The sequence below is a fragment of the Nycticebus coucang genome, chromosome 12, assembly GCF_027406575.1.
Source record: "Nycticebus coucang isolate mNycCou1 chromosome 12, mNycCou1.pri, whole genome shotgun sequence".
Lineage (NCBI taxonomy): Eukaryota > Metazoa > Chordata > Mammalia > Primates > Lorisidae > Nycticebus > Nycticebus coucang.
Window position 1 is genome coordinate 13,673,167 of NC_069791.1, and position 11,164 is coordinate 13,684,330.

At 47.3% G+C, this 11,164-nt stretch overlaps 1 protein-coding gene across 1 annotated transcript; it reads left to right on the forward strand.

Annotated features, from left to right (window-relative positions):
- Nucleotides 1–4,421: 4,421 nt before the first annotated feature.
- Nucleotides 4,422–9,932, forward strand: KRT1 (keratin 1). Its single transcript, XM_053557915.1, has 9 exons — nucleotides 4,422–5,046; nucleotides 6,045–6,259; nucleotides 6,556–6,616; nucleotides 6,999–7,094; nucleotides 7,263–7,427; nucleotides 7,553–7,678; nucleotides 8,201–8,421; nucleotides 8,954–8,988; nucleotides 9,073–9,932. The coding sequence occupies exons 1-9, from the start codon at nucleotides 4,465–4,467 to the stop codon at nucleotides 9,456–9,458; spliced, it is 1,887 nt and encodes a 628-aa protein (XP_053413890.1). The 5' UTR covers nucleotides 4,422–4,464; the 3' UTR covers nucleotides 9,459–9,932.
- Nucleotides 9,933–11,164: the final 1,232 nt, after the last annotated feature.

Genomic DNA, 11,164 nt, shown 5'->3' on the forward strand with positions numbered 1-11,164 from the left:
AACATCTCTTCCCGCCTCCCCATTGTCTGTGCTTCCCCTTAGCCCCTCCCAGGCTCCGGTTCTCCCCACTTGCCTGGGATTTTCTTCTCCTACATCCCCGTCCCGGAGGGCTGGGCGGCTTGTCATTACTTGTCTCTCTTCAACTCTTTTCTCAGTCCCATCCCTCGAAAAGCTCTCAAAACATCACCACACCTGCCTCTGCCATGCCCCAAAGCCAGCCCTGCAGCAGCCTCAGCTCAGCAATCAGTCCTGGGGTGTGTGCGAGTCCCAGTGTCACAGGTGCTCTGGCACTCTGTCACCAGGCACTGCCGGGGACTCTGCGACACAGGGGACTGAGTCTTCCTTTCAAAAGGCTTACGGATTCTACAGACTTACTCATCTTTTTTTTTCACCAAAAAGGCTTACAGAGCAATAGAGGGGCCAGCAAACACACACACAAAAGGAAGCCAAAGTGTATCAACACATACTTGAATCTGGTAGCAACCAAGGTTAGGAAAAGTAACCAGCAGAGCAGCAAGGAAAGCTCCCTGGAGGAGGTGGGTCTGGGCCCATCCACTGCCTGATGGAGCCAAGGAGATGAAGACATTTGCCTCCAAGGCCTGATAGACCAACATTGACCAATGCTCAGGAATTGAGCTCTCTGTGGGCCTAGAGTTGGACTGTGGGTAGGGGTTCATGGCGAGTTGCCGAGGCAACTGGAAGGCCTTTCAGAGCATAGAAGAGTAGAATTGGGCTTGGAACACAGAGAGGAACAGAGAGGAGAGGGAAGAAGAGGATTGAACAGTCTGGGCAAAGTATGGAGTGGAGGAGTCGAGGTGTGCGGCTGGGTGAGAGGGTGAGCAGGGAAGACGCAGGTGGATGGAGCAGGCTTGGACCATGGCGTGCTGCAAGCATGGCTGGTCAGTTACCAGATGGGCAATCTTGGGGATATACTTTAACCTCTGTAAACCTAAGTTGTCTTTTCTTTAAAATGGGGCTGTTAACTACCACCACATGGATTTTTTGTGGCTTTTAAGTGAGGTGTAGCTCCTAACACATAGTTCGTGCTTGTAGATGTTAGCACCTATTTTCCCCTGATTTTGCCTTTATTTTATGAGTGCAACAGACACAAATAAGCCAGGAGTGAGGGTGTGTGGCTCATGTCTTTGTCTCACATTTGTTTTTTAACATCCTTATGCTCCTGGGGATATCACAGGAGATGATGAGCTTGATTAGCAGACAGCACCGCAGCTTCAGCCCTTTTAGATCACCTCAAAAGTGATCAGTGGAAAAAGAATAAGAATTTGATTCAGAAATGGGAAGGTTCCCAGGAATTGATTGTATGAATCAGACAATTTTTTTTTCTTTTTACTTTTTTGGACCTGTGTTCTCATTTCTCTACCAGGCGGGTTAGATGGTGTGTCTCTGAATCCCCATGGATGGCAATGTTGGTGATTTTCTGCACACAGATTTATGGAACCAGTTCCACTTCTTATCTGAGCCTTTTATGCAGTTTAGGAGAATGATCACTTGAATTGAAATCAGAAAACTCAGGTTGTAGCCCCAGTGGGTCTTTTCCTAGCTGGAATGTCTACAGCAAATCTTCTTTTTTTTTTTTTTATTGTTGGGAATTCATTGAGGGGACAAAGAACCAGGTTACACTGTCCCTCTTATAATTATGTCCCACCTCCAAGAGGTTTGTCACATGCTGTGACCCCCGCAACTGCCCTCCTTCCCTCTCTCCGCTTCCCCCACCCCCACCATGTACTAGGTCATCAATTGTCCTCATATCAGAATTGAGTACATTGGATTCTTGCTTCTCTATTCTTGTGATGCTTTACTGAGAAGAATGTGTTTCAATTCTATCCAGGTTAATACAAAAGATGTAAAGTCTCCATCTTTTTTAGTGGCTGAATAGTATTCCATGGTATACACACACCACAGCTTGTTAATCCATTTCTGGATTGGTGGGCATTTAGGCTGCTTCCACAGTTTGGAAACACAGCAAGTCTTCTAATCTTTCTGAGCCTCAGTTTTCTGTTTCATAAATGGGTCAAAAACAGCTTGACACTCTCATTCTCTGGGCTCTTGTGGGGATAGTGTTTGTGTATGTATTGGGTGAAGTGAACTTTGCAAACAGAAGCTGGTGATGATTTTATTCTTCTTATTTCTTTTTAGTCCACAAATTGTCATCCAGTTGCCTGACCATTCACCTTTTTGATTTTTATCTTTGTTAATTTCTTAGTTTGGAGATGGAGGCATGGTTCCCTGCCAAGATCTGTTCTTGGCTGGCACACACATGCACACAAACATGCATTTGCACACATGTGCACACCCTCCAAAATGCTAGAAGGAATCGATCGGGCAGAATGATGTGTCTCATGAGGGAGTATGCTGAACTAAAATAATTTTGATTGCCTGTCAGAAGATGGTTGGGCAACAGGCATTACCATGCCAAGACCATCCCAGGCCCCATTGTTCCCAACGAGACCTAGATTACTCACTCCCTAAAGAGATGATTGGTTTAGCAGCCAAAGATGTTAGTGCGAAGACAGAGTCCCAGACAGAAGTGCCATGGAGATGGGGGAGAAGAGGGGCACCGTGGAGAGGTGGGGTCACTTTCTGGGAAAGGGGTAGGGGAAGAGAGGAGGGACAAGGCTCATCTCATTGTGATGAGACAGTCTTCGCAGACTCCCCTTCTCCTGCAGACCTTGCATTCCGTAGTGGGAGCCTTCCCATTCAGGTCCATGATCTACCACTCGGAGTCACTGAAAGTGGAGGCGGCCCCCAGCCCATTGACTTTTCGTGTTGGTGTGCAAACATGGCGAGTGTGCCAGGCTTCTAAGAAGTCTCTGGAAAAAAGTCTGTGTGGGGTTCTGGTCTTTCCAGATCTCCATGCCACTACTCTTCACTGATACGGATTAAATGCTGCTCTCCAGGAAGTCCTCTGGAGTTTGCTGGCCCATTGCAATGCACTCTGGGTACTCTTGCCCTTGGACCAAAGCAAAGTCTCCTCACTGAACTCTGCGACTCCGATGTCCCCTTCTCAGAAGGAATTGAAGATACATTTTCCAAGTACTTGCATGTGCCAGGAGCCAAAGATTCGGAGGGATAAAATAGGCCTCCTGTGCAGACAGCTTCCTGTGCTGTCTGCCTTTGTGCACAGCAAACAGGATCATTGGAATTCAGTTGCTGTGCTGTCGGACAACACACTGTTCAGGATTTGCACACGATAGCTAGACAGCTTTGCTTCAAATCCCACTTACGCTATTTACACCCGAGTAGATGTGGGCAGGTTATTCCACCCCAGGCCTCAGTTTCCTGATTTTTACAAGGAGTAGAATAATAGCATCTATCTCAAAGTTGCTGTGGTAGTTAAGTGAGTTAATACGCATAAAAATGCACTCAGAGTCACTGAAAATGCACTCAGAGTCACTGCCATGCACCTGGCACATGGTTAGATTTTGGTATGTGCTGGCTGTTATGTCATCATCATTGTTGGCTCCAGAACAATTTAAACTTCTCAGATCAGACTTTTTAGGCTCCCTTCATTGTCCTCTCTTCCAAATCTGCAGTCATCTCTTTCTAGTCCAGCATGAGGCTCGGACCACCTGTCAAGCTGCATCTCTATGCCTTCCCGACAGGGGTTTTACAGAGATTTTCAGCGTCACTTGCAGGCCATCCATTGACACCTGTTTCCTGTTGCTGGTGTCTCTGTCGTGCCTCCGGTGTCTGTCTCCTTCTCTATCTTTGAAGCAAAGAAGTAACTGGGAAACTTGGAAAAAGAACATGTCTTCCTCTCCTGGTCCTTCCATACCTACCCACTCATCCTGTTCAATGCCAGCTTCTCTCCCCTTAGTTCATCAGTGCAGTACACTTATACAGTTTATAGTTGAAAGAACTTTTAAGTTTTTTTAGTTACTGTAGCTCTTACTCTGTGTCAGGAGACATAACTTGGTGAGCTCTGGGGTTTGGAGAGAAGATCTCAGAAATCAGCCAGAGAGCTCCTTCTGAGCCTCCCACCCGGGAAACGGCACCTGCTGTGCCCGGTGAGAGAGTGTGCTTAGTAGCTCACAAGGGCAAGGTGAGAATGGAAACTTACAAGCCTTTGTGATGGGAATTATGAAATCCTAACAAAAAATACCAGGTAGCAGATGTGGGGTCCTATTTTCCCAAAGTCACAAATGCTTGAAAGGAGATCTGGTCTGATAAAATGATTACCACACGAGCCAATCTTGCAGGCACAGCAATTTTGAGAGCCCATCCTGGGAGCTAGGTGTGTAGTGTTTATTGTATTGTTGAGGCTCGTAAAAATCTTGTATGGCTGCAGGCGAGCCAAACCCTGAGAGGCACTGCATCTCGGTTGACACCAGAGGACCCAGCCCTGTTCCCTTCCTATATAAGGGGAAGGCTCTGCGCTTGGGGTAGAGGAGTGCCTAGCTCCTTCCCTCTCTCTACTTTGCTCCTACTTTCCTCTAAGTCAACATGAGCCGGCAGTTTAGCTCCCGGTCTGCGTACCGGAGTGGAGGGGGCTTCAGCGGCGTAGGGGGCTTCAGCTCTGGCTCTGCTGGGATAATCAACTACCAGCGCAGAACCACCAGCAGCTCCTCACGCCGCAGTGGGGGAGGCGGTGGCAGAGTCTCTGGAGGCTTTTGTAGTGGTGGTGCTGGTGGCGGTGGTTTTGGAAGTCGGAGTCTTGTCAATCTTGGTGGCAGTAAAAGCATCTCCATCAGTGTGGCGAGAGGGGGTGGACGTAGCAGTTTCGGTGGTGGTTATGGGGGTGGCAGCTTTGGGGGTGGCAGCTTTGGGGGTGGTGGCTTTGGGGGTTTTGGGAGTGGTGGTGGTTTTGGGGGTGGTGGATATGGGGGTGGTGGATTTGGGGGTGGTGGATATGGGGGTGGCTATGGGCCTGTCTGCCCCCCTGGTGGCATACAGGAAGTCACTGTCAACCAGAGCCTTCTGCAACCTCTCAATGTGGAGATCGACCCAGAGATCCAAAAAGTAAAATCTCGAGAAAGGGAGCAAATCAAGTCACTCAACAACCAATTTGCCTCCTTCATCGATAAGGTAAGTTTACCTACTCAGTGTGCTGAAGTGAGGTGGGGCTGCGGGGCCGCATGGGACAAGGGCAGTTGAGACGTGTGGGTTTGAATCTCAAGTCTCTGAGTTTGGATGACTAAAAGGATATTTTGTGGAAAGGTCTCCTAAGAGGTTAGAAGGATGCTTGTAGATGGTGTTAATGGCTAAACTCTCTTAGACAAAGGAGTCCATGGTCTACTTACACATGGGACAGTTTGACACTTACATTTTAGTGTTTTTGTTTGGCTCTTGAGCTTAACTGGGATCATATCTGTTGAATGAATATAACAGCTATGGTTTAACTGAACTTTCTAGGGTGCAAATGATAGCCTTGGAGAGGTCTTTCTAACCACACATAAAAAGGGAGCCAAGTATGTTTGGTTTTGTAGAAGAAATTGTTTAGTGAGTCAGGGACAAACATCTTTTGCTGTCAGAAGGGAGCTTTGCCCTCTGAGATTATCGGGGTGAAGTTTGTTTTATACTAACATTTCTAAGCATCAGTCCAGGAAAAACACATGAACCACTTTTAGCTTTTTGCTTAATCATCATAATGTCAACCCAAGGTTATCCACAGTAAATTTCAAATCCAATTTTGGATTTTCCCAAAATACTTTGAAACTGCATGGATGCCCAGGAGATGGAAACCAATTTTTATAGTAATCTACCAAAAAAATATTAGAAGGCAAATTTCTTACATATGTATGCATTTCCAAACACAATTGCAATAATTGTATATGTGCTTTGCTATTGGTACTTGAGGAGCTGCTCCTTTCCGGGGCTCCTCTGAATTAACAGTAAGCTGAGTTTTGTTAGGAAGATGAAGTTCACTTGACCACATTCTTCTTATTTCTCTGTTTGTCATGGCTAGGAAATAGGAATTGAAGTTCTTTTCCAAGTGAAGCCTGGGCCTTGCAATGTGGTGGCCATTGGGACTCTGTGGCCATGGAGCATTTCTGCACCCTGGTAATGGGGTCTTGTGGTTTTAGGTGAGGTTCCTGGAGCAGCAGAATCAGGTGCTGCAAACAAAATGGGAGCTGCTGCAGCAGGTGGACACCTCCACGCGAAGCCACAATTTAGAGCCTCTCTTTGAGCAATATATCAGCAACCTCAGAAATGAAGTGGAGCGTTTGAAGAGCGATCAAAATCGGATGGATATGGAGCTGAAGAACATGCAAGACATGGTGGAGGATTACCGCAACAAGTAAGAAAGCCTGGCCAGGCAATTCTTGACTCTTGTTCTCTAAGAGTTCTACAAAGTGATAAACATTATGGAGTTGTGACTTTTCTTATGTTAGGGCCAGATCACTTTAACATTTTTTCAGAAATCTTCATCTTCTCAGAAGATGGAAAGAGTCTAGTGGTTTTATTGCTCAGAAGAAAGGAGTGGCTAAGAATGACTGAGGCTCATAAAAGGAAGGCAATTCCCTTGCAGTGGAGAATGCTGGATTTCAAGATTCACCTCCTCTGACTCTACTAATCATTTCTGTTTTCCTGCAGATATGAGGATGAAATCAACAAGCGGACAAATGCAGAGAATGAATTTGTGACCCTCAAGAAGGTGAGCAAATTCTGTAGAATGGAACTCACATACGAGATAAATAATAGAAAAGGATCTCCAATTACTAAGCAGAAGGAGGCCATGATGTGGAGAAGCAGGTACTGAATTTGATGAGTATCTGGAGCCATTTTCTCATATTATTGTGAATCTGGACTTATCCAGGCACTCAGATCCTCCACACTTCTCAGCACCTTACATACTAAGTGGGGAGCTCCCTTGATTGTGATATCTGAGGGTGAAGCAATCCAGGAGTTGTGATTTACCTAGGTAAAAAGGTGTGGAATAGGCTCCAAACTCTTCTGCTTGGAGAGTTCCCTCATAGCTAGTGAGAGGGACCTGTCCTAGAAAGAATATGGCTTTATGGTGGTTTTTGTCCCCATAGGATGTGGATTCTGCTTATATGGGAAAGGTGGACCTTCAGGCCAAGGTTGACAACTTGCGAGGTGAAATTGACTTCCTTACCACACTCTACAATGAGGTGAGTCTTCTAATTTCAATTAAGTTTACCTAAATGGAGAGTCTTTAAGCCTGAAGCCAGCACTTTCCAGAAGAACAGAGACATATCTTCCATCTCCTGAGCCTTCCCTGTGTCCAAGTTGTTTCTGTTCTAGTTCTCTAAGAGTCACTGAACTATTATGTCTTGCAGGAGCTGTCTCAGATGCAGACCCAAATCAGTGAGACCAATGTCATCCTCTCCATGGATAACAACCGCAACCTTGACCTGGACAGTATCATTGCTGAAGTCAAGGCCCAGTATGAGGACATTGCCCAAAGGAGCAAAGCTGAGGCTGAGTCCTTGTACCAGTCTAAGGTGAATGACCTGAATGCCTAGCCAGTGTCCCTGAGACCTCTGTCTTGCTACCCTAGATAACTCTCTGTGTGTCTGTGCTGTGCTGTGCTCTACCCATATCTAATGGACATGATCATTCTCCTTAGTATGAAGAGCTGCAGATTACTGCTGGCAAACATGGAGACAGTGTGAAAAGTTCAAAGATGGAGATTTCTGAGCTGAACCGGGTGATACAGAGACTTAGATCTGAAATTGACAATGTCAAGAAGCAGGTACTTGCTTCCTCCTTCTAGCACTCAGTTGTATGGAATGGGGGTAACCCTCAGGTAACAGGGGGTACTTTCCTACTTTTGAACCTTGCAATTCATACCCAGGATACATTATTATCAGTTCTTTGGGTGACTGTGTTGGTTCCAAGAATTCAGCCATCCGACTGAATTCTCCTTGGGGAATCTTCCAAAAATGACCCAGTAGAGAAGGATATGACGGTCAGTATGAGGGAGCTAACTCTGATCCAAACTGACACTGAAGAGTTGGGGAATGGAGAAAAGGCATCCGGGAGGCTTTAGGTTGGGCATTTAGAAGAATGTCAAGCCTGTGAGGCTGTTGTTAAATTCCTTTAAGGAAGTTGTCATGGCAACATGCTATCCAGAGGAGATGATTTAAGGTCCAATGGTTCTATTGAACCCAAGAATTGGCCTCAATGGGATGGGGAGATTAATTTGAGGGGAGGAGGCCAGCTGGGTTAGGTTAGGTATGAGAGGGTGTGACGTGCTGCGTTCTCTGCCTTTCAGATCGCTAACTTGCAGCAGTCCATCAGTGATGCTGAGCAGCGTGGGGAGAAGGCCCTCAAAGATGCCCAGAACAAACTGAATGATCTGGAGGACGCCCTGCAGCAGGCCAAGGAGGACCTGGCCCGGCTGCTGAAGGACTACCAGGAGCTCATGAATGTCAAACTGGCCCTGGACATGGAGATTGCCACCTACAGGACCCTCCTGGAAGGAGAAGAAATGAGGTGAGGATGGAACTTGGAGGCTGGACCGCTTCTCCTGGGCTTCCTGCCTTGCAAACTGGTTTCTGCTGGAGGTGCAGCCATCTGACTGCAGCTTGCCCTGGGTGTGGGGACATGGAGTGGACAAGGAAAGTACACAGAGCAGGGAGAAGAACTTGGTTTCACTTCGAGAGCTGGAATCCTAAACATTTTGTTTTTTCCTTTAAGGCTATAGCATCTTAATGAAGAGCTTTGAAATGCAGCCATTTATTCTTTATCTGGGCTGCCTCAGGGGTCACCTGGCCTAAAGTCAATGCTGTGGAGGTGGCCCTCACTAGCTACAGGACTCTTGTCTAATTTATATGAAGATTTCTCCCTGTTTGTTCTCAGGCTGAGAAAAACAGCAGGCATGGGAGGTCAGAAGGGTCTGGATTAGGTTTTGGAGGTGGGTTGGAGGAGCCTCGGAGGACGAGAGTCTTCCAGACAGATGACAGGGGATGGGGAAAGGGTTTGTGAGGCCGCAGTGTCTGAGGGATTTCCTTTGGTTCTCCTGCAGGATGTCTGGAGAGTGTCCCCCGAACGTGAGTGTGTGTAAGTACAAGCTAATGTCTCAGGGGCACCTGCAGGCTTTGTTGGGTGGAAAAGGGCTGGAGGTAACTGAGTCTTTTCCTGCAGCTGTGAGCACCAGCCACACCACCATCAGCGGAGGTGGTGGACGAGGAGGCGGAGGTTACGGCTCCGGCGGTGGCGGCAGTGGTAGCTACGGTTCAGGAGGTGGTGGCGGTGGCGGCAGCTACGGCTCTGGAGGCGGCGGCGGCGGCCGTGGCAGCTATGGTGGCTCCGGAGGTGGCAGCTATGGTGGCTCCAGAGGAGGCAGCAGTGGGGGCCACAAAAGCGGCTCTGGAGGAGGAGGCAGCAGCTCTGGCGGTTGGGGTTCTGGTGGTGGCAGCTCTGGAGGCTCCTTGGGAGGCCGGGGATCTAGCTCTGGGGGTGTCAAGACCTCTGGTGGCAGTTCCAGCGTGAAGTTCATTTCCACCAGTTATTCCCGAGGGACCAGATAAAGTGGTCCTCTCTGTCCCATTAGCTCTCCCCCTCCATCACTACCAAGTTTACTTGGCAAGACCAAGGTCATTTGTTTCAGCCTTCATGGAGAAAAGAGCTATGGTTAATCATGCCAGCTCATCTTATTTCCCCAGCTCTTTCTTTTCTGCTCTACTTCCCAAAGAAGTTTTCAGATCAGTGGCTATCTCACTTCCCTGACAATGACCCTGCTTTGTGCTTTGCCTGAGAAACAGTTCAGCAGTTACCATCGCACACGTGACATTTCAAAACACCCCATCAAGCCAGCTAGAGTAGGACTGGCTAGACCCAGGGCTTCTTTGCCAGGCTCAGAGCAATCTCTCTGGACAGCCCCTCCGTACCCTGTCTGCTTTGGTTTTGTACATAAGGTGTGAGCAAGTTGTTTGTCTTTTGTGGAAAGGTCTTAAACTCCCCGTTGCCTTGTTTTGCTGCAATAAACTGCATTTGAAATTCTCTTGGTGTCTCGCTCTCCTTTGTTTATGGCACTGTCTACCCTGGATGGGTACTTTGTGGGAGTGAAAGAAGACACTTGTGCCATACGAGGGTCTGCACACATGACCAAGAGCAGGACGGGGAGGCTGGCCAGGCAGCTTTTCACTAGGGTGCAGCCACAGAGAGCAAGCTCTTTCCCAGAGGGTGCAGAGGTCATGGGGAAATGGAGAGACAAGGTGGCTGGTTTTGTTCATCTGAGAAGGCTTTCTTGAAAAGGGAGTCAGCAAGCAGGTTAGGAAGGCTTTGGCTGAGAAGACTGAGATGAAGGGAAAATGTGGCGCAGAAAAGTAATTCTTCATGTGGAACAGCCAGTGATGAGGGGGGCCTGGGTAATGTAGGGTCAGTGGCTAATGTAGCCAGAAAACAGACTTTGGTTTACAGAATTTAAGCACTAGCATATTAATAGAGAGTTGGATATCCCATTTCCTCTCTATTGGGCCACCACTTGAAGCTCAGCCTAATCTGAGGCATTCCTTTGTTGACACGTCGCTTGTACTTGTGAACTAGCACACAAGCCTGTGATCAGAGCCATGGACATGTGAGCTCAGATATGCTTGGGTTTGAATCTCACCACCACCATTTACTAGTTCTTGATAATGTGCAAGTTACAGAGCTTTCTGCACCTCAGTCTGTACCTTTAGTATCTCTAAAATGAAAAGTACAACACCTCTCTTATGGGAGTTACTGTGAGGATTGAGTAAGATGATGAGTAATGTGGCTGAGCACATACAAGCACTCAGTAAATGCCAATTTTAATGATAATGGTGGTGACGAAGAAGATGATGATGATCTGGCTATTGTAACATTGCTTGTCAGACTCCATACACCTCACTTGCTGCTTGTTCAAACATAAGCTTCCTAATGGTTCTAGGACTATGAAAAAATGAGTCAACTTCTGCAAGGATCAATTTTCTTAACTTCCAGTTGGGAAGTCTTCCTAGTTCTAGTGTCAGACAGAGTTAAGTGGAGCAAGGAGCGTGCAAATCAACAAGAGCGGTATGTAAACACAACTCGGGTGAGCTTCATTCTTCCTTCCCAGGTTTCCCTTCTCTAGGGTCCCCCAGGTCTCTCTGCTTTCTTTTTGTGTCCTGACTTGAGAAACATGAATGCCTTGACCATTCCGGTCATCGGCATGCTTTATTGTGCAGGCTTGAACCCGAGCCCGGTCTCAGACATTTCCAGGCATTGACAAAGT

Bases quoted from the DNA above. Each gene is read 5' to 3' on its own strand.
- KRT1 (XM_053557915.1), top strand. From the start codon at position 4,465: ATGAGCCGGCAGTTTAGCTCCCGGTCTGCGTACCGGAGTGGAGGGGGC. The intron at 5,047-6,044 runs GTAAGTTTACCT...TTGTGGTTTTAG, and splicing joins TTGCCTCCTTCATCGATAAG to GTGAGGTTCCTGGAGCAGCA. The intron at 7,095-7,262 runs GTGAGTCTTCTA...TATGTCTTGCAG, and splicing joins TTACCACACTCTACAATGAG to GAGCTGTCTCAGATGCAGAC.